Below are 19,184 nucleotides of genomic sequence, written 5' to 3' on the forward strand. Positions count from 1 at the left end.
TTCCACAATGAATCAGGCACAGGCTGTGCTGTGTAGCTGTAGGCCCGCTGCCCACCCCTCAAACCCCAGAGGCCCTTTTATTTAAAGCAAATAAAACATTTATTGTTCAGATTTTTTTCCATTTTTTTTTCTTTTTTACAAAAACATGCATACATACACAGGGTATGGTGGTACTCAGGAAGACACACTCATGTGCACACACATACAAACCCTCCTCTTACTGTCTCTGTCTCTCTCTCTCACACACACACACACACACACATACACACACACACACAAATACTTTCCTTCTTGGCCCCAGGCCTGGACCCCAGAAGCCTCGAAGTCTTTGCCAGGGCAGCCTCCCCTCCCCCATGTCTTCCATTCACTCTCCCACCCCCTTTCCCCTCAGCCAAGCTAGTCCTATGTAGGGCGGGAGTCAGCTGGGGTGGGGGAGACCCCAGAAAGAGAAGGCTCACGGAGGGGGGTGGTGACTACTGAGGGGTCCCTGGGGGTCATGCTGTGCTTCCGAGGGGAGATGAAGGGCTTGGCACCATTGGATCAGGAAGCAAAGAACTCCAGGAGCACCTGTCTGCCCCACCAGAGCCCTGAGATGGTTGACGCAGGTGGCCTCTGGCAGGGGCGGGGACCAGATGGGAGGCCTGCCGATGACTGCTCTCAGAGGGAGCTGTGTCTCACTGCCCAGTGGTGGGGAGGAAGCTTCCAGAGTCATCTGAGGAAGCAGGAGAGGAGGGACTCCCCCTGCACGCAGGGACATGGGACCCCTTTGCTCCTGCTACCCACCCTCCCCCACCCAGAGCCTAGGAAGGGCCACCCTGGCGGAGGCCAAGTTCACATTTCTGTGTGGAGCCTGGGGCTGTGTGCAAAGTCGGGGGTCTACAGAACCGGGAATAGTGGTTGTGAGCGGGCCCGGCTGTGCCAGTCCTCCTCTGTGCAGGCCTGAGGATCGGGGGCCCAGCTAGGGGCCCAGACCCCAGAGGGGTAGACTGTGCTTCGGGGAGAGCCCTGCTGGGGCCCGGCTGGCTACGCAGCCGGCCTCCTGTCAGTCAGGGTCTTCTTTGGTCCCTATGCTAGACCCAGGGGCCTTCCCAGGCTCCTTGGGGTGACTGTCAAGAGGCTGTTCTCTGGCCCCGACTACCTGCCCGAAGGATCTCTGAAGACCCCGGGAACGGGTACTGTTGCCAGAGGTTGGAAGAGAACCAGGTCCGAAGGGCAGGGCGGGGTGGGGCGCGGCGGGGGGGCAGATCCGTCCTGTAGCCTAAAGATTCATGGGTTCTTCCTCCTCCACCAGCTGCTCTGAGGTCCTGGGGGAGGGAAAGGGGGGTGCTGCTGAAGAGCCAGGGGCTGCAGGAAAGGCCTGAGCCCAGCTTCCCAGGAAGCCCGAGAAGGCCGCGGTGGCTGGGCTGGGGCCTGGGCTCCGCAGGTTGGGAGGGTCCGAGGGGGTGGAGGGGCTGTGAGCCAGGGGTCTGGCATTACCGCTCTTCAGTAAGGATGCCCACGGAGAGGGATGCCAGTGCAGTTACTGCCTCCACTTCTTCTGCATCGGCCCCTGGCACCCTGGGCACCCAGGAGTCTGGACAGGAGGCCAGGCGCTGCATGCAGCCCCAGTATTCACCTGGGTAAGAAGCCGAGTCAGAAAGGGCTGGGGGCACAAGGCCTTCCACCTGCCCACCACGCATCCTAGACTGATCCTGAAGCTGCATGTCTCAGGCCCAGGGCCCAGGAGTAGCGGATGCGTCCTCGGTGTAGGGTCAGCTCTCACCTGCCTCCACCCTCAATGCAACACCCTCCCTGACTCGGCCCCCGAAGCCCTGACAGGGTGAGCAGTGCGGATTCAGCGTGGCAGTGAGGGGCCCTCGCAGAGGTCCAAGCCAGTCCCACACCCCTTTGGCTGAAAGGCCACCGCTAACCCATTCCCATGGGTGTGGGGTTCCTAAGTGCCCCATTAGGGCCTCCCTTCCCCTAGATGGGGTCTGTGTCATGGTGACTTCACGGAGCCCTGAGCCCCGGCCTGCTGGTCCCCCTCACACGTAGCCCCCTGGCAACACTCAGCCCAGCACAGGCATGGGAGGCCAGAAGGACACAGTGCCGGGAGAGGTGACCAACACCGCGGCCACTCTGTCTGGCTGTTGGCAAGCCACTTACTGCCCTGGGCTCCCACCGCCCCATCTAGACCATGGACACGACTGTCCTGCCTGCTGTGGCAAGAAATAATGTCCATGGAACACGCCCGGCCCAGAGCCTGGCCCAGTAGGAGGGCTCCATACCGAGTACCAGCAGCAGCTTCACTGTCATGTACAACACTCCTACTGAGCCCGGACGTGGGAAATCTATTTTGTTCATTTTTGTATCCCTGGCATAGATCATGGGTCTTTACATAAAGAGCTCCACAGATGCTGAGCTGAAGCTGAAAATTTGAAGTGCTTTCCAAATGTGGAGTTAATCTAAGACTCAGCCCCCAAAGCAGGCAGAGCTCCTAAGACCCTGCGGCCAGGTTTGAGGGTCAGGGTGGGAACCAGCACTTCCACAAACAAGGCCTGAGTGTTGCTGTGGGCAGGGCCCTGGCCTAGGGCAGCAGCTGGGGATGGGAGGCCAGTCCTGCCTGGTCCCCACTGTCTGCTGGTCCCCCCTGGGTCCATCTGGAGGGCTCCGAGCGTATCCACTCATGGTGGGGGGGTCTGCCTCCCATTATCGTGGGGTACTTTATAGGAAGCCTACTCCAGAGCAGCAGCACCCCTGGCCTGGCTGGTGTTGGAAGACCTGGGGCCCTGGTCACTGGGGACAGCAGAGCCCCAAGTTTCTCCCAAGTCTGGGGTCAGTGGTGTCCTCTCTCCACACTCACTATGCACCCGGATCACAGCTTCCAGAGAGCGGATGGCATTGAGGTTGGGTTTCTGTTTCCAGCCTTCTTCTGAGAGGGGATCCACCTACAGAAGAAAAGAGTACATCAGTCACCCATCTCTCAGGGACCCCCAGGCCCAACTCTCTCCCACCCCTGGGCCCCCGCTTTCCAAGCGCAAATAGGCATGTGCTCCCAGCTCTACCTAGGGCAGGGGACGCTGGCCCTATGCCTGACCTGGGGAAGAGGCATCCATGCCGCTCCCCTCATTCCAGGCCGGGCCACCCCCACCCCGCCCATCTGCATGCCCTCAGGGAGGCACCCTGTCTACCTGCTCCCTGGGGCACTCCTGGGAGAGCTGGATGCCCTGCCCCACCGATGGACGGATCAGGGGCAGGCACCTCACCTTGTTGCCTAGAAGAGCAGCCACACAGGCCTCAGAGGCGTCACAGATGGCTGTGAGATCATGGCCACCCTCCAAGGCCAGCACCACTGCACCTCCCGCCAAGCTCATCAACTGCTGCGTCATGTACCCAAAACCTAGATGGTTGCGTGAGGAGGGTTAGGAGGGGCAGCGGTGGAGGAGAGGTGGGCCCTCTCTACCTCTGGTATTTCCCTGCTTGATTCCTCCCTTAGAAAGAGTGACTCAGATGCATAGATCTCTACTTTCCCAAGTGCTTTCACATGCAATCCCCTGTAAATCCTATTAGTGTGCCTCACTGAAGGCTCAGAGAGGTGAAGGGCAGGGCTAGGACCGGAACCCAGGGCCTGGACTCCAGCCCATGTCTTTTTCACTAAGACACACCATATTCCTCTCTGTCCTCCAGGCCCCATGGCCCAGTGGGCTGAGTGGGCTCCCTGTGTTCTGAGAACACTGCTCCTTCCCGCTCCACCCCCCAGGAGAAGCTGCCAGCCCAGCCTGGGAAGGACACAGTTGGGGTGGGAGGAGTCCTGTGACTGAGCTTCCAGCCTATGGGACTTAAGCCCCCTGGGTGTGACTTAGGCCTCCCACATCGAACTGACCTGGTCTGTGCTGGCGCCCTGGGCTGTGCTGCAAACCCCACTCGTCACGCGCATGGCCCTGGGCCAGCTGCTGCCACCTCCCCCTAGCCTTGGGCAGTGCCGCCCCTCCCGGCCTAGCCTTCACTCCCTATACCTGCCCCCTGGGTTGGGCCCTCCTTACATTTGGCGGAAACATGGTAGCCACCCAGTGGGGGTGGGTGACCCTCGGCAGCATCAAACCCAGCTGACACCAGGACCAGGTCCGGAGAGAACTCCCGGGCGATGGGCATCACGACTATCCTGTGTGAGCAGAAGGGGGCTCACCACGCTGTGCAGGGCTGCCAGGGGCAGAGGCCAAGGGCCCCACCAGCCCTCTCCCACCAACTTTACTGGGGGCACCCTGCTCTTAGGACTCCTAGACACCCACTCTCCCAGCAGGATGAGCAGATGCCTCTGACTTCCTTGACCTTGGCTGGCCACCCATGTCCCTGGTACAGCCTAAGGACTCAGCCACCCAGGGCGCTTAACTGGCGAGAGGCAGGAAGGAGCCAAGGATGGGGCACCTGAGGGAATGAAAGAGGAGTGGGTGTGTGCGTGTCTTTGTGCGTGTTTGCGGGGGTGCGGTGGGCAGGGCCTCAGGAAGGGGCAGGTCACTAAGCCTCAGGGAAACACTGGAAACACTCAGCACTTAGCTGCCACCCACTTAGGGCTGAGTTGGCCACACCTCACCACTCGCCACCTGAGAGCTGACCAGGGCGACAGTCTCCCTCTGAGGTCCTGGGCCACCAGATCCATTCTCATCCTCTGCCCCTGCTGGCCCCTCACAGCTGCCTCCCTCCATCCCTCACCCAACTCTGGGGTCTATTTTGGTGTCCTTCAAGGCCCCGGGCTCTGGGCACACAGATGCCAGGAACCCCAGCCCAGGGCTCCTACAGAATTAGCTCTCATCGAGAACACTCTAGAAAAGTATATGGAGACCTACTTCCAGGGTTCTCTTCTTCCAAATGGAGTATAGGAACTCTCAGAGTGAAAGATACAAGGGATCCTGAGCAAAGTCCCTCTTCTAGAATGGCCCTTCTTAAGCAACTCCCCCAATACGGACATCACCTGCTTGCTCTCCCTCTTTCTCCACAATCTAAGTTTCTCAGTTCCTGTGCAGAGCTGCTCACTGCACCCTGCCCATCTCCCCGCACTCAGGTCAACACTGGCTCTTGGTAACGTGTGACATTATAAACTTTATAATATAAAGCACCCTCTGACCTTTCAGTCTGTGTTTCCTGTCTTCCCACAGGGACTGGAGGCCCCTAGAGGCCAGTGTAACAGTGCCTTTCCCTTTGTTTGTCTCAGTCCATAGGCCCGCTCCGGGGCTGGCTTATAATGTCTAGTAATTGGATGAGGACAGGCTGACCAGCCACCTCATCACCTCCAACCTGGTGCTGTTGGAAAAGGGGAGGAGAGGGTGGCCTTGCTGGGCCAGGCCTCCTCTGGGTCCCCAGAGCACTTACCTGAAGGCGGCCAGGTACTCAGGATCCCCCACTGGGGGGTCCAGACCTCCAGCCCAGGCCACATTGACATTGAAGCCCTCACCGCTGCCAGCTCCCACCTGGAAAACAGGAGGCAAGAGAGACGTGAGGAGGGCAGAGTCCCAAGAGAGGGATCCCAGGATGTCAGTGCTGCAAGACCAGCTCATCCAGCCTCCCCTTCCAGATGGAGAAACTGAGGCTCAGAGCGGCTAAACAGTCTGCCCAGATCACACAGCTAGTTGTGGGGCCACAAGGGAGGGTCAGTGGGGCTGGAAGGTGCGGTTACCTCATCCACAGCCCCACTGCCTGGGAAGAAGTTGCCATCGTCATGGCGATGAAGGGAGATGTAGAGCACGCTGGGGTCCTGGTAGAAGGTCTGCTGTGTGCCGTTGCCATGGTGAACGTCCTGTGCAGGGAGATGGGCAGTGGATTAGGGCAGGTCTGAAAGCAGAGACACGGAGACTGGGGCAGGTTGGAAAGGTTTCAAGGTCGGTGACCATTCTGAGGGTCAGGAGCCTAGACGGGGGGTGAGAACACGGGGGGTCCTAGAGCTAAACTGTTGCGTGACCCATGGGCACTCTCTGAGCCTCAGTCTCCCCTTGTATGTATAGATGTGTACATAGCACACTAGGTGGGGGTAGCAATAACACGAAACCCTGAAGGGGAGGAAAGAGTACGTGTCAGGGGAGGATTAGTGCCAGGAGAGGGAAGAGTCCAGGGTCACACATGTCAGGCACTCTTGCTATTGTGTCTTGCCCAAGGTCATGGAGTGATGCAAGTGATGGAGACCATGCTCCGCTGCAGAGGGGCCGGACCATGAGGCCCAGCGCCACCCCTCCGGGGACAGCCATGGTAACTCACAGGACCACGCGTGGGCGCAAGTGTGGAAAGTTCCTCCACTCTCCTCCATTCTGTGTAGGAATGTCCCATAAGCAGATGTCAGTGCAAAGTAGTTAGTTAGACGTCAATGCAAAGCAGAGCACGAGGCCATGCTCCAGAGCTAACAGGCCTCGGTTCAAATCACAGCCTCAGGACTGACGAGGTGTAGAGCTGTGTGCAAGTTACCTAACCCCGCTATGCTCACTTTCCTCATCTGTAAACCAGGTCAGAGTCAGGGTTAAATATGTGAAGCGTGAAGCCATCAGTGTCTGGATGCGATTAGTGGTATGTTGATGTTATGTGTTATTACTGGTTCTGTCACTACCTGCAGGAGAAAGGCAGAAATGATCAGATCTGCAGAAAGAAGCCAACAGAGGCCAGAAGACAGCATTCAAATGGCTCCTCCCCTGTGGGAGCTGAGGCCTTTCCATATGCCAGCTCCTCTGGGCCTCCCAACAGCCCCGTGATGGGGGCATCATCCTCACCGCACTCTCCCCATTTTACACAGTGGGGGAACCGAGGCTCGGGGAGGCTAATGCGGAACTGGGCAGGACGTGAAGCCATGTCTCCTAACGCCAGGCTCAGGGCTCTTTCCACAGGGCTCTCGGACCTGAAGGGGCCAGGACCCAGGACCTACCCAGTCCACGATGAGGATCTTGCTGGCCTTGCCCTGTTGTTGCAGCTGCCGGCAGGCGATGGCCACTGAGTTGAAGAAGCAGAAGCCCCTGGAAGGAAAAGAGAGGTCGTGCCAGCCCATTCCCTCCCCGTGCCGCACCCCCTCCACCTGCCTCTGGCCCGGCCCAGCCCCAGAAGGCTCAAAGAAAGGAGGGGGAACATCCCAACAGGAGGGCCTTGAGGGCCTGCCCCCTACCTCAGCCCACCCAGCCCTCCCCCAGGCCTTACATGGCTGTGGAATGGTCTGCATGGTGTCCTGGGGGCCGAACCACAGCAAAACCGTTCTGGAAACAGAAAGAATGCTTGTCAACCAAACAGCCGGACCTCTGACCCACACCTCCATGAACTTGCCCCCACCCACCCCATCCCCAGGCTCCTCCCCCGAGAAGGGACCACAGGGCAACAGCTGCCAGCGTGACTGACCATGACCACCAGGCTGGCTATCAAGGGCCCTGTGCTGACCCCCAGGCCGTGAACACAGAACCTCCCACCCCGGTGGCTCCTGGCTGTTAGCACTTTGGAATCACAACAGCTATTATTTGTTGAGAAAAATCTATGTGCCTGGCACTGTGCTAAGCGCTGGGTAAATGCTGGATTTCATCCTCACAACTCTCTGAGGTAAATATTATCGAATCTTCATAAGATAAACATTGTTATTATATCTGGTTTACAGACAGTAGAAACCTGGAGCTTAGGCGGGTTTAACAACACGTGCAAAGTTGCCTGGTTGCAGACGGTGGAGCTAGGACTTGGACTATGAGCTCCTAAACAGCAGGGGCGGGGAGGGGGGGCTCGACACAAGCCCCCGTAAGGTGCCCAGCCCAGAGCAAATGAGAAAATGAGCGCCAACCCGGTCTGTAAAACCTCAGCATCACAAACAGGCGCTCTGCCAATGCACGGGGCTCCCGAGAGGCCCTGCAACTTGCCCACGGTCACACAGCCGGTCTGTGTTAACTGATCCTGGATGATCATGACCCTGTCTCTCTTAGAGACCACAGGGCCAGGGGCACAGTGGCTTGCTTCCCCACCAGGTAACAGGAGCCTACGGTTCAGATCTCATCTTGGTCCCCAGAGCTCTCAATTTCCCTCTTGAAACCCTGTGGTGATATCCAAGAGGAATGTGATGCTGGGTGTCGGGTCTGGCCTTCCCCGCTACCCCATCCTCTGCCTCCTTCCTCCGTGGCTTGCCCACCCTCCACTCGAACCGCCTACCTTTAGCTCTCGGGAAGCCACTTTGAAGGCGAGGTCAGTGACGCTGCCGGCAGCCCAGCGGGCCGCATTGGAGGAGTGCAGCTCATTCCAGATGGTGTCGGTATCCACCTGCGGGGGCCAGAGTCAGGGCCCGCATCATCCAAGGCCTCCCACGGCAGCCAGGGCCCGGGGGGCGGTGCCCACCCCACGGCCAGGACCCCAGGGGCAGGGAGCTGGGCAGACGGCGCTGCCGCCCCACTGCCCCGCCGCCCAGAAAAGCAAGGCCTCCCGTGTCCCCCAGTCCCAGCACGACTTCTCCTTCCCAGCTTCAGTCCATATCACCAGCCCGCAACTGGCCAGCACTCTGCTGGCAGCATCGCGCCTGCCCCCCGGTCAGAGGAGGGGGCATGGCGTTACCTGGGCGGGACTTGGGGTTTGGGCCTGGAGGGGGTTTTAAGCCCCAGCTGACTCTGCTCAGGCCCTCGGGACCGTCGGAGCTCGAGGGGCCGTCTGCACCACTGTCTTCCACTCGGGGCCCCTAGCCCAGGCTGGGAGGCCCCCCAAACCCAGTCCCTGGGCCTCAAGGCTAGGGAGGGGCCGGGGGGCGTGATGGGGAGATGGGGAGGGCGAGGCGGACCGAGAGAGGCGAGGAAGGCAGAGAGAGTCGCAAGAGGCTGGAGAAAGAGAGAAAGACAGAGACAGAGAGGGAGCGGAGGGAGGAGAAAACAGAAGCAACAACAGTTGGAAAAATCAGAAAGTGTCAAGAAATGGGAAGTTGTGAACAGGGCGCTGACCGGCTCCCACGCAGCCCCCCAGCGACAGCTCCCATTTCCCTCCAGGACCGGGCCTCCGTCCCCTGCCTCCACACGCCCGGTTTGGTTTGCGCAGGGACCTTTTGAGGGGAGGAGAGGACTGCCAGCAGGCAGAAGTCCCCAGGCAGGGTGAGAGGGCGCAGGGAAAGCTAGGGCATGCGAGGGACAGGCCTGGGTCGCCAAGGACACCAGAGGCATCCCCGCAGCCCCAGGCCGGGCAGCCCACTCCAGGGACGCAAAGCAGTCTGGAGGCCAGCGTGCTCACGATGGGAGATGAGCCCCAGCCCCGGGCTCGGCCCTGCTCTCTGGGCCTCCTCAACATCCACCAAATGCCTTGCAAGTGTGAGGGATGGGACTCCCCCCTCAGCCGGCACAGGGGCACTACGGGAGAGCCCCTGGCCCACGGGGCCCGGCAGAACCACAAGAACAAGCAGGCAGGGGATGGGCCTGGGAGAACGGAAGGGAGGAGGTCTGAGAGCCCGTGGCCACGCGCGCTCGAGACCTCGGCACACTTACCCCAACGCCACCGCAGGGCAGCATCACGAACATCCGCTGTGCCAGGAGCCCTGCGGGGAGAGGTCCAGGCGTGTGAGCTGCATCTGCTCGGCCTCCGGCCGGGAGCGGAGAAGCTCTGAGCAGAGGGCCAGGCGCGGTGGGCAGGGAGGGGTGGAGGTGGGCAGCAGAGGGACTAAGGGCGGCATGGGGGTGTCCCGGACGCTGGAGGGCCAGGCTGGGCGGAGCCAGGACTAGAGCACAGGGGATGCTCAGGTTGGGTGAGCCAGGGCAGGTCTGGGGGCCCCAGGCGCCATCGGTCCCCTACCTGCCAGCTTCCCATTGTCCAGTTTGAGGCGGCTGAGCGGGTTGGTGCCATAGAGGAGCACGTGCCGCTCCGAGTGCACTGACTGCAGCTCCTCCAGGGAGGCCTTCCGGCCCCGTAGAGACTGAGGAAGGACCCACAGAGCTCCTGAGCCCCTGCTCGGCCCCTTCCCTGCCACTCCCACCATCCCGCCGCCCCTCAACTCACTCTGGCTCCAGGGCCTCCCAGCCCCTTCCCTTCCGTGACCCTCACCTCCTCCGATCCCACAGCCCCTACGCTGCCTCCTCACCTCACACTGGCTCCGGAGTCCCCTCTCCAGCAGCCGGGACCAGATGCTCTGGATGCGGCCTGCGTGCTCCGGGTGCCTGCTGTTATCTCCGCAGGAGCACTGGTGCTTCAGCATTACTGAGTCATAGACCAGCCCTGCGGGGAGCAGGGGTCAGGGCCAGGGCCCCGGGGAGTCCCCACCCCCAGCCCCACCATGGAGCCAGGCCGGGCATGCCCTCCACACCCCCGCACAGCCCCACATGCCCCATCCTGCCCCTCGGAGCCCGTATGCACACCCCCAGCTGCTTACCCAGGCAGCCTTGGGCACCTCATCCACACAGCAGGCAGCCCCAGCCAGCACAACTGCCACCCAGCCGCTGCCTTCCCGACTCAATGACCCCCCTCATGTGGCCCAGGGACAATGACCATGACCTCAAGAGCTCAGAGCCTAACAAAGGGAGGCCTGATGTCAGGGGCTCGCACTGGATGTCATGACCCAAATAGGCGCCCCCAAACTGGGAGCTGGGAAGTCCACAGTGGGCCATGTGACAGGACAGATGCAGTTTTGGGGAAGTGACTGTTTCAGCCTGACCAGCAGGACGCCCAGAGGAAGGCCCTGCACATTGCCAGTGGGAGGGTCACTTTCAGAACATCTCAGGACATTAGGATCTTCAGAATGCTCACAGCATTTGACCCGGGGATGCCACTCCTTGAAAGTGACCCTCGGGAAACAATCCCAGGGATAAGGAGAGACTTATAGAAATTTACAAGGAAATTCAAATGAGCAAAAATGAGTAACCATCTAACTGCTCAACTAATAGGAAATCTTTAAACAAAAATACTGTGATGACATACCACAAGATCACATTTTTAAAGTTTAATTATATCACAAGGTGCTCATAATGTGCAAACTGAATAAAGCAGGGTACAAAATGTAGCCACAAAATGTACTGTATGTGGGATTTATAGATGTGGCTAAAACAAAGACTGGCTTGAAATATGGCAGCATTTACAAGGGGTTGCCTCTGGGTGGCGGGATACTGGCTGGTGATTTTTGTTCCATTCTTAGGCTTTTCTGTATTTTTCAAAATTTCTAAAATGCTCTTGAGTTATTTTCACAAGCAGAGCAACAGTAATAAATATCATTTTTGAAGGCCCAGACTAGTTGTCAGGACACCTGAATTGTTAGCTTGGCCTGACTGCCAGCTGACTGTCCCCTTCGATTTCCGGAGCCTGGGTCTCCTCAACTGTAAAATGAGAACCACCAGTTGCTCCACGGGACACTGTGGGGATCTCATAAGGCTAAGAAAGTGCTCTGTGGCCTCGAAAAATGTCCTGAGTGAACCATGACACAGACATGGTCCTCTGCCCCGAGCCCCCGTGTGCCCCCAGCCACTTCCTCCTGCCCTCCAATCCAGGCCTTACCTGTGGTGAAGGGCAGGGTCCGGGCAGGGGTCTCTGAGCTGGGCAGGACACGGGCCTGGCTGGTGGACTCTGGGGTTGGCAGTGAGGCAGGCGCGGCTGGGGACGACTGAGCCCTGGACAGAGGCCGGTGACCGCCCTGGGCCAGGGGAGGCAGCACGGAGTCCCCAGTGGCTCCCCGGGGGAGCCGCCCAGCCAGTCGCTGCTGCTCCCAGAGGTACACCTGAGGGACACGGGGGTCTCAGTCTCCAGGTTCTCAGGACCCTGCTCCATCCGCCTCTGCCCATGGCCTTGGAAACCTCCAGGCAGGCCCCTTTTCTGCAGAAGCCTCTGGCCCTGCCTCCCAGCTGGGCTCTGGCCTTTGAGTCGCTGAGGTCCCTGCCCCCACCAACCCCCCGAAAGGTCTGCACCCCAGACTGACCACCCTATTCCACCAGAGCTCCCTGGGCCCTCGAGACTCCAAGGCGAGAACCTGGGTGAGAGGCCTCAGGCTGGCTCTGACCAGGATCTCCTTGTCTCCAAGGACTGCCAACCACCCAAGGACACAGGGACCTGCGTGAGTCTGCACACGTGTGGCCTGCTACCATGTGTTACGGGCTGAGTTGTGTCCCCTCCCACCTCACATTTATGATGGAAATCCTAACCCCCAGTCCCTCAAAATGTGACCTGATTTGGAGATGGGGTCTTTACAGAGGTACTCAAGTTAAAAATGAGATCATTAGGGTCAGCTCCACATGACTCTGGTCCTTATGAAAAGGGGAAACTGGGACACAGACGTGGACAAGAAGAAAGACGATGTGCAGACCCAGGGAGAAGGTGGCCGTCTACAAGCCGAGGAGAGAGGCCTGGGACGGCTCCTTCCCTCGCAGTCCTCAGAGGGAACAACCCTGCCACCACCTTGATCTCAGACCTCTAGCCTCCAGAACTGTGGGAAAATAAGCTCTGTTGTTTCAGCCACGCAGTTTGCAGCACTCGTTACAACAGCCCCAGCAAACCAATACCCCATGGCCTGACGTGCACAGTTGAAGGGCTGAGCCCGTCTCTGCCCCACCTCCTGCCCTAGCACCTCCCTGGAAACAGTACAAGGGGTCCCAGGGGAGACGTCCTAGGGCGGGAATGTGTGGGGTTCTGTGAAAGGCCAGGCCTGCTGCTGGACGAGGGACACGGCTGCACCCTGAGGTGGGAAGGCTGCTGGAGGGTGCAGCACGTGTATGTGTGCACGTGTCTGTCTGTCTGTCTGTAACCTGCTGTGGATTTGGCAGAGGAACTGTGGGTCCCAGAGCTGTTGCCTGCGCTGATATCCCACCTCCCTCCCTTCCATCTTAACCAGGCCCCAGAGTCTCCTGACTATGCCTTCGGAGGCGGAGGCGCACCTGGGCACTACCATACCTGCTGGTGCTGCTGGAGAGGAATAGGGCCTCGGGCCTCATGCTGCCCATGGCTGGACTCCCTGTGTTCCAGGCCGTCATCCCCCAGCGGCCCCACTCCCCCGCCGTCTGTCTCGAGGTCCTCAGCCGAGGGTATCTGCTGCAGTCGGGGCTTCTCACTCGGCTTGGCTGGCCTCTGGGGAAGGGAGATGCTAGCTGAGAGACATGCTGGGCCCCCAGGAGCCACACGTCCTCCCTCTGACCCTCCAGATCTCTGCCCCCCCTAAGTCTCCCTTCTTTCAGCCCCCAGGGTCCGAGTTTAGCAACCCCTCACCACCTCCCCTACCCAATCCCACTCACCTTGATCAGCTGGACATGAGGTTTGAGCCGCTCCAGGCGGGGCTGCAGGGGGCCCAGCAGTGGGGGGGCAGTGGCGCTTGGGGGCAGGGGCTCTGAGCGGGTCCGGCTCAGCGGCCGGTGGAGGCCTGACCCGGAGGGCCGCTCGGTGGTCAGTAAGGACTGGGCAAAGTGGAAGGGCAGGGGCCCAAGCCCGGGCACTAGAAAGAACGGGGTGGGGGGCATAAGGAGGGAACCACAGGGAAGAGCAGAAGGAAGCAAGGGCGGGCGGGGAGGGGGGAGGGGGCGAGCCAGGGACTCAGCAGGGAGACGCACAGGAGGACGGGACCCTGCCCACGCTTGGCCCTCAGCAGGGTGCAGGGATCCAGCCCCTCTCCTGTAGAAGCGGGGACTCACCAGTCAGCAGGGGGGCATGAGAGACCGAAGGATCCAGGAGGAGAATGGGCTGCAGGCGAGAGGGCAGGGGGCCTCCAGCCTCGGGCTCCAGGCCATGGGGCAGGAAGAGGGGAGCATGGGGACTCGCCAGGACTGGTCCCCGAGGGCCCAGAGTCGCATGGGTCCTGCGGTCACCATCAGCCTGGAGGAGAGGTGGGGAGCATCACAGGGGAGAAGATCCCAGCAGGGAGACGGTGAAGGCCATCAGGTGGGGTGTAGGAGAAGGGAGAGAGAGATCTCGGGCGCTTGGGGTGGGGGAGGGCGCCTCAGCCACTCACCCTGGCAGGGGCGGGCAGCCCCAGCGTGATTGTGGGCAGCAAGGCGAACGGGGCCAGAGAGGTCTCCTGCAGCCGCAGCCGCTGGCCCAAGAGCGCCTGCCATGGGAGCAGGGCAGGGGTCACCGGTCCCAGACCTCCACCCCTGAGCACGCCTTCCCCAGAACCCCCAGGAGGCTCCGGTGGGGGCTGCCCAGACCCTGCGGCCCCAGCCTGGTCGGGCCGCCTGCTGAGAGGAGCCTCAGAACTGCCCTCCCCCGAGAGCCCAGCCTGGCAAGGCCTTACCTCGGAGCCCAGGACCGGGTTGGGGCCGTGCTCGCTGTCATTGGGGGAGCTGCACCCTGACGCCGGCGTGCTGCTACTACTGGGGGAGGAGTCTGAGGGTTGGGGAGAGGGGGACGAGCAGTCAGGGGCCAGGAGGCGGGGCCAGGGACAAATCCCTTCCCCCAGTGGGCGGGCTCTGCTTCCTGCTTTCTTCCCAGCAGGGCGGGCAGAGGGGAGGCCACCACCAGTCTCCAGTGCCTTTGGACACTTATTTGTTTAGCGTGCCCCTTCTTCTGGTCAGGCGGCAGCTTAGCCAACAGAGCAAGGGGGCGGGGTGTTCAGCCTCAACTCGCCCCCTGGCGAGTGTGTAGGACACCCCCCCGACAGATACCCATGGCAGCCCTGAGGCGGGCATCCCTTGTCTGGGTGGGGTCTGACCCAAAGGGACCCGGCCTGCCACCCGGCCGCCGCGCCGGGCCTCACCGCCAAGGGTCTCTGCCGGCCGCCGCCGGAGGCTGGGCGGGGCGCTCTCCTTCCGCAGCAGCGGGTTCTTCCTCCGCTCCAGGGACTTTTTGGGCTTGTAGCGCAGCTTCAGGTTGGGCTCAGAGACTGTGGGAACACCGGCGTTACTAGGCCCACACCCCCCCAGCCCCCCCAGCCCCCACCCCCGGTCTCTGGCCTACGCCCTCCCTCCCAGTCCTCTCTGAGAGAGGCCAGAGAAGGCAGTGCCAGAGAGAAAGCCACCGGGTGCAGGCTGTCTCCCGCCCAGCCAGGCCCCCCTCCCTGACCCTCATCCAAGGTCCTTCCCCCTTTCCCCTGGAGGGTCCCTGCTGGCCTGTCCCACGCACCTGTCTTACGCAGAGGGAAGTGTTCTGGGGGGTCGCTGGGCAGGCTGGGAACAGGAGGCAGGAAGCTGCTGAGCATGGAACGGGCAGCTCCTTCCGTCTCCAAGGGCTCGAGAGTTCTGTGGAGTGAGTGCCAAGGCTGCTTCAGAGGGGCAGGCAGGCCCAGAGGCCTGGCAGCCATCTCATTCCACCCTTTGGGACCTGCTAAGGAAGGCAGCAGCCCGCAGGGCCAGGAAGTGCCTCGCCGGCAGGAATAGCGGCCATCTCCAGGTGGCAGCATCGGGCCACCCATCCTACCAGCAGCCCACTGGTGATGCCGCCCTCGGACCTAGGCATAGGAGCCAGGGTCCCAGGGCTTGGGTAAGGGCCAGACACAATGGGAGGATCCTGTTCTAGGAATCAGGATGTTTTTGTGCTTAGAGGAAGATGTAAAGAGAAAAGAAAGCTAGCGTGGTGCGTGTGTGAGAGTGTGTGTGACAGGGGGTGGGGGGAGGAGAGATAATTAAAGGACAAGAGGGCAGGTATCAGTTGGGAGAGGGGTTCGGGGGAGGCCTTATGATTAGAAGTGAGGGGTGAGGATCAGGTGATGGGCAGCTGGGAGGAAGAGGGGGCGAGTGTATGTGTGCTCACAGGTTGACATCCAGGGAGGAGGGGCACGGCAGGGACACGAGGGGGCAGGTGGGAGAGGGAGTTACCTGTAGGGAACGCTGGGGCTATTGGGATGGACCGTCCTCTCTAAGGCTGCCTGCTGTTTCTTCAGAATCACCTCTGCCAGCTTCTGCTTGACCACACTGCTGGCTACGGCACCTGCAGGGGCAGAAATCATCAGTGGGTTGGGGGTGGGTGGACTGGTGGCCTCCCTGGAACATTCTCTGCCCGTTGCCCTGACCATGCCCCCAGGACGAGGCATCCAAGGGACCCCTCAGGCAAGAGCCAAGCCTGAGGCCCCATCTCTTCTGTGAAGCCTACGGGTCCCCCTTCACCCCCACCTACATTCACCGGCAGTGCCCAGCAAGCAGAGGGGGACCCAGGCTGGCACTGCCCCCTCCCATGCCCACAAAGGAGGCCGTGGACACCGGCTGGGGAGGCCTCCATGCTTACTGCGCTTGCTCTTGTCCTTATTGAGAAGCTGCCGCAGCTCTTGCTCCTGCTGCCCCACCTGCAACTCGGGCAACGGCGTGTCCATTGAGAGCTGTGGGGAGGGCCGGCCGCCCAGGGAGGGGCGAGGAGTTGGAGACGGAGGCGAGGGTCTGGGGAGGCTGAAGGGAGGGAGGGGTGCCGGGTCTGAGCTCGAGGCTGCTGCGTGCGTGGGGAGCTCTGTCTTTACCCTCATGGTCTCCGCCGAGCGCTGGGTCTGCAGGCCAGCCAGGAAGAGGTGGTGGTGCAGGCGCTGGGGGTGCTGCAGGGCCAGCAGCGTGGGCTCCGGCGGGGGCTCCACCGGGGGCCGCTGGCCCACCCGCAGGTCCATGGGCTGGGGCTGAGGGCCTGGCGTGTCTGCGCAGCGCCTGGGGCAGCCTGAGCACACAGAGAGGGCAGGGTCGGCCGGAAAGCTCTGCAGGTGCACGGCTACCTAATCAGCCTCCTTCAGATTCACTTGACGATGGTAAAACACCCTCCAGGGACCTCTTCCTCACTGCACCCTCCCCACAGTCCTGCATGGTAGTTATTTTCAAGCCTGTTTCACCCATGAGAAAGGAGGTCATATAAACTACACAGTTAGTCCATCGCTGGTGCTGTTTGGATTGAGCTTTCTGACTCCAAGCATAGAGTTTTCCACGAAATGCGTTGCCTCTCCAGGCCAGGAGGGCTGTAGGGATTTAGAGATGGGCTGAGGGCCCTTTAGTGATACATTCTGGGCCCTGACCTCTCCTTCCCTTCTTCCCACCCTGGAAGGAGGATTGGGCCCAGCTGCCCTCTGATGAGCTGCGCTCAGACACAGCGATCGGACAGGCAGTCCCCTTTGTTCAGCCTCCAACCCCAAAGGGCGTCCCAGGCCCTCTCAGTTGCCATCCTCCCTACTCTATCCCAGGCCATAGGATAAAGGAGAGGTGCCTCAAACCCACAGCCAGCCCTGGCCTGCACCCTGGGCCTGCACAGCCCACATGCCCGCGGAGCCTGTGCCCAGGTACCCTCACGCCAGCTCTGGGCCTCAGCAGCCTCAGCTGCCTCTTCTCGAGTGTCCCCTGCACCCACGCCAGGAGCACCCTGCCAAGGCTGTGGATGCAGGGGCTATTTATAACTAGCTGCCAGACCAGGTCCTGTGCCAGCACTGCCTGCTGGGCCAGGCTGGGCTCAGCAGCCAGAGACACTCTGAGGTGCTCAGAGGTGGACAGTTATCCTGGAGAAGGGGAAGCAGGTGGGGCTTGGGAGCAGGTGCCCTCAGACAGGGCACACAAGCGGGGAAGCCTTTCCGGAGAGGCCTCCTTCAGTTCCTCCAACGCTGGGCCTCCCTGATGGGGGCAGCCACAGGCTGTCCTCTGGGCCTGAGCCGAGGAGGACTGGAAGGGCTGGAAGGACTGAGGAGGACTGTGGCAAAGACCAGCCGGGGAGTCAGGAAACACGGCATCTGGGCCCAACTCAACCATTATCTTAACATCCATAGCACACGTGCACACTCGCTGCAAACCCTTTTACCTCATCACCCCTGTAGGCCCTGGGAGGTAGTTATTACTATTCCCACATGAGGAAACTGAGGCGCAGGTGAAGGGACCTGGCCAAGACCACCCAGCTCGGGGCACAGTGAGCTCGGGTTCCATCCTGCTGAGGCCAATGCTCCGTCTCCATCTTCCCATTGACTTCCAGGAAGTCACCTCCCCCGCCCCACCCCCAGAGGGGTCTCTCACTGGGCAAAGGCAGAGGGGCTTGCAGTAGGTGGTCACTAAGCAGTGTCTGTTCTCACAGTCTGTGACCGTGAGATGGAGACAAGAGAGGAGCAAAGGAGGGAGATGCCCTCACGACTCTCTGGATGTCAAGAGACCGGAGCGGGTGTCTGGGCACCCGATATGGCCAAGAGCAGGCAATGCACTGCTTTGATGTTCCCACTTCTTGTTCATGTGTCCACCCAGGGACCCCAAATTCTCGTTCTGGTTCCGTCTGGGCCTCTGATGCCATTGCACTCCCGCCCCAGGAAAGGTCTCAGTCTTCCCACGTCAGGTGTCCTGGCTTTCTGGGGTGACTCCCCTGGTGATGCAAGAGGGCCCTCAGGGCACTCAGGGCACCCAGGGCAGGCCACCCAGACTTCAGCCATACAGACTGGGAGCGGCCCCCTCCCTCTCCCCCAGCACTGCCTCGGCCTCCAGAGCAGAAGGCTGCTGGGAACATGGGAGGGGCTCTGCCTGCAACCCTGGCAACGCCCTTCAGGGTGACTCAGCATTTGGGGGTCTCCACAGTCTGATGCTAAGCTGGCTTCTGTCAGCTTTGCCTCCCACATCTGAACACGGACCCTCCGCCTCAGCCATCAGCTCCCGTCCCGTCACAGCCCATGTACCTTCTGTCCTCTGAGCTTTAGCTCAAAACGTCTCCCTGCTGGTGCCATCCTCCTCCCTCGATTCTACTTTTCCAGATCCTACCCTGACTTCCAAGCCCAGCTGGAGTCTTCCCTCTTTCCTAGACGCAGCCCAGTGCCCTGCTGGGTCAAGCCCTCTTCTGGATTTCCATCACGCTGGCTGTTCTGTGCCCTGAAAGCACCGCCCAGGCAGGTACCAAATCTGAATTAAGCTCCAAGGGCAGGGACTTGGTTTTGCCTATTGCTCACCATCCCATCACCTAGAACAGTACCTAGCAAGCAATAGGCACCCACTAAATACTGTTTGATTCGATGAATAAATCTCTATATCCTCGGTGCCCTGGAACAGAGGTGGGGTTCATTAACGTTGCTTTTTCTTTTTCCAATTTCTGTCTTTAAATTTTTAGAAAATTACACAACTAGGAGAACTAAATAACAGTAGGTGGTGAACTTATGGACAAACTCCTTAATCAGCTGCCCCCTCCTTTGGAGCTGGTCACATATCGCATTCGACTATTATTTCTCTTTTTACTTGTATATCTTGTCTCCCCACCTGCCTGTAAGCTTTTGATGGCTAGGACTGAATCAAAGAGGATAGCAGCCTTCCTTTCTCCCTGCTGTAGTTTGGGTGTCAGGTGTGCACCTTGCACCCAACAGGCCCTCGTCCGGTCCAGCCCCTTCCCCTGCCCCATGGGCACGTCCTAAACCC

The 19,184-nt window shown here is 60.5% G+C and overlaps 1 protein-coding gene across 5 annotated transcripts in view; it reads right to left on the minus strand.

Annotated features, from left to right (window-relative positions):
• Window positions 1–75: 75 nt before the first annotated feature.
• Window positions 76–19,184, minus strand: part of HDAC7 (histone deacetylase 7) — a 35,672-nt gene continuing 16,563 nt past the window's right edge. The window contains exons 3-26 of one of the 5 annotated variants that reach the window (XM_082634726.1): window positions 16,298–16,485; window positions 16,072–16,129; window positions 15,666–15,777; window positions 14,974–15,089; window positions 14,609–14,734; window positions 14,147–14,238; window positions 13,865–13,960; window positions 13,548–13,728; window positions 13,155–13,351; window positions 12,817–12,990; window positions 11,431–11,650; window positions 10,028–10,161; window positions 9,742–9,862; window positions 9,438–9,487; window positions 8,131–8,238; window positions 7,147–7,202; window positions 6,881–6,968; window positions 5,651–5,770; window positions 5,347–5,444; window positions 4,023–4,141; window positions 3,246–3,379; window positions 2,843–2,927; window positions 1,477–1,615; window positions 76–1,304 (exon numbers count right to left, since the gene is read on the minus strand). In XM_082634726.1, coding sequence (XP_082490852.1) covers window positions 1,259–1,304; window positions 1,477–1,615; window positions 2,843–2,927; window positions 3,246–3,379; window positions 4,023–4,141; window positions 5,347–5,444; window positions 5,651–5,770; window positions 6,881–6,968; window positions 7,147–7,202; window positions 8,131–8,238; window positions 9,438–9,487; window positions 9,742–9,862; window positions 10,028–10,161; window positions 11,431–11,650; window positions 12,817–12,990; window positions 13,155–13,351; window positions 13,548–13,728; window positions 13,865–13,960; window positions 14,147–14,238; window positions 14,609–14,734; window positions 14,974–15,089; window positions 15,666–15,777; window positions 16,072–16,129; window positions 16,298–16,485 — 2,858 coding nt within the window. In that variant the 3' untranslated portion in view covers window positions 76–1,258. Of the gene's footprint in view, window positions 1,305–1,476; window positions 1,616–2,842; window positions 2,928–3,245; window positions 3,380–4,022; window positions 4,142–5,346; window positions 5,445–5,650; window positions 5,771–6,880; window positions 6,969–7,146; window positions 7,203–8,130; window positions 8,239–9,437; window positions 9,488–9,741; window positions 9,863–10,027; window positions 10,162–11,430; window positions 11,651–12,816; window positions 12,991–13,154; window positions 13,352–13,547; window positions 13,729–13,864; window positions 13,961–14,146; window positions 14,239–14,608; window positions 14,735–14,973; window positions 15,090–15,665; window positions 15,778–16,071; window positions 16,486–19,184 lie in introns of all 5 variants that reach the window. The other 4 variants (XM_082634725.1, XM_082634723.1, XM_082634727.1 and 1 more) reach the window with 4 other exon arrangements.

This window comes from Mesoplodon mirus (genome assembly GCF_964341445.2).
Source record: "Mesoplodon mirus genome assembly, chromosome: 11".
Taxonomy (NCBI): Eukaryota; Metazoa; Chordata; class Mammalia; order Artiodactyla; family Ziphiidae; genus Mesoplodon; species Mesoplodon mirus.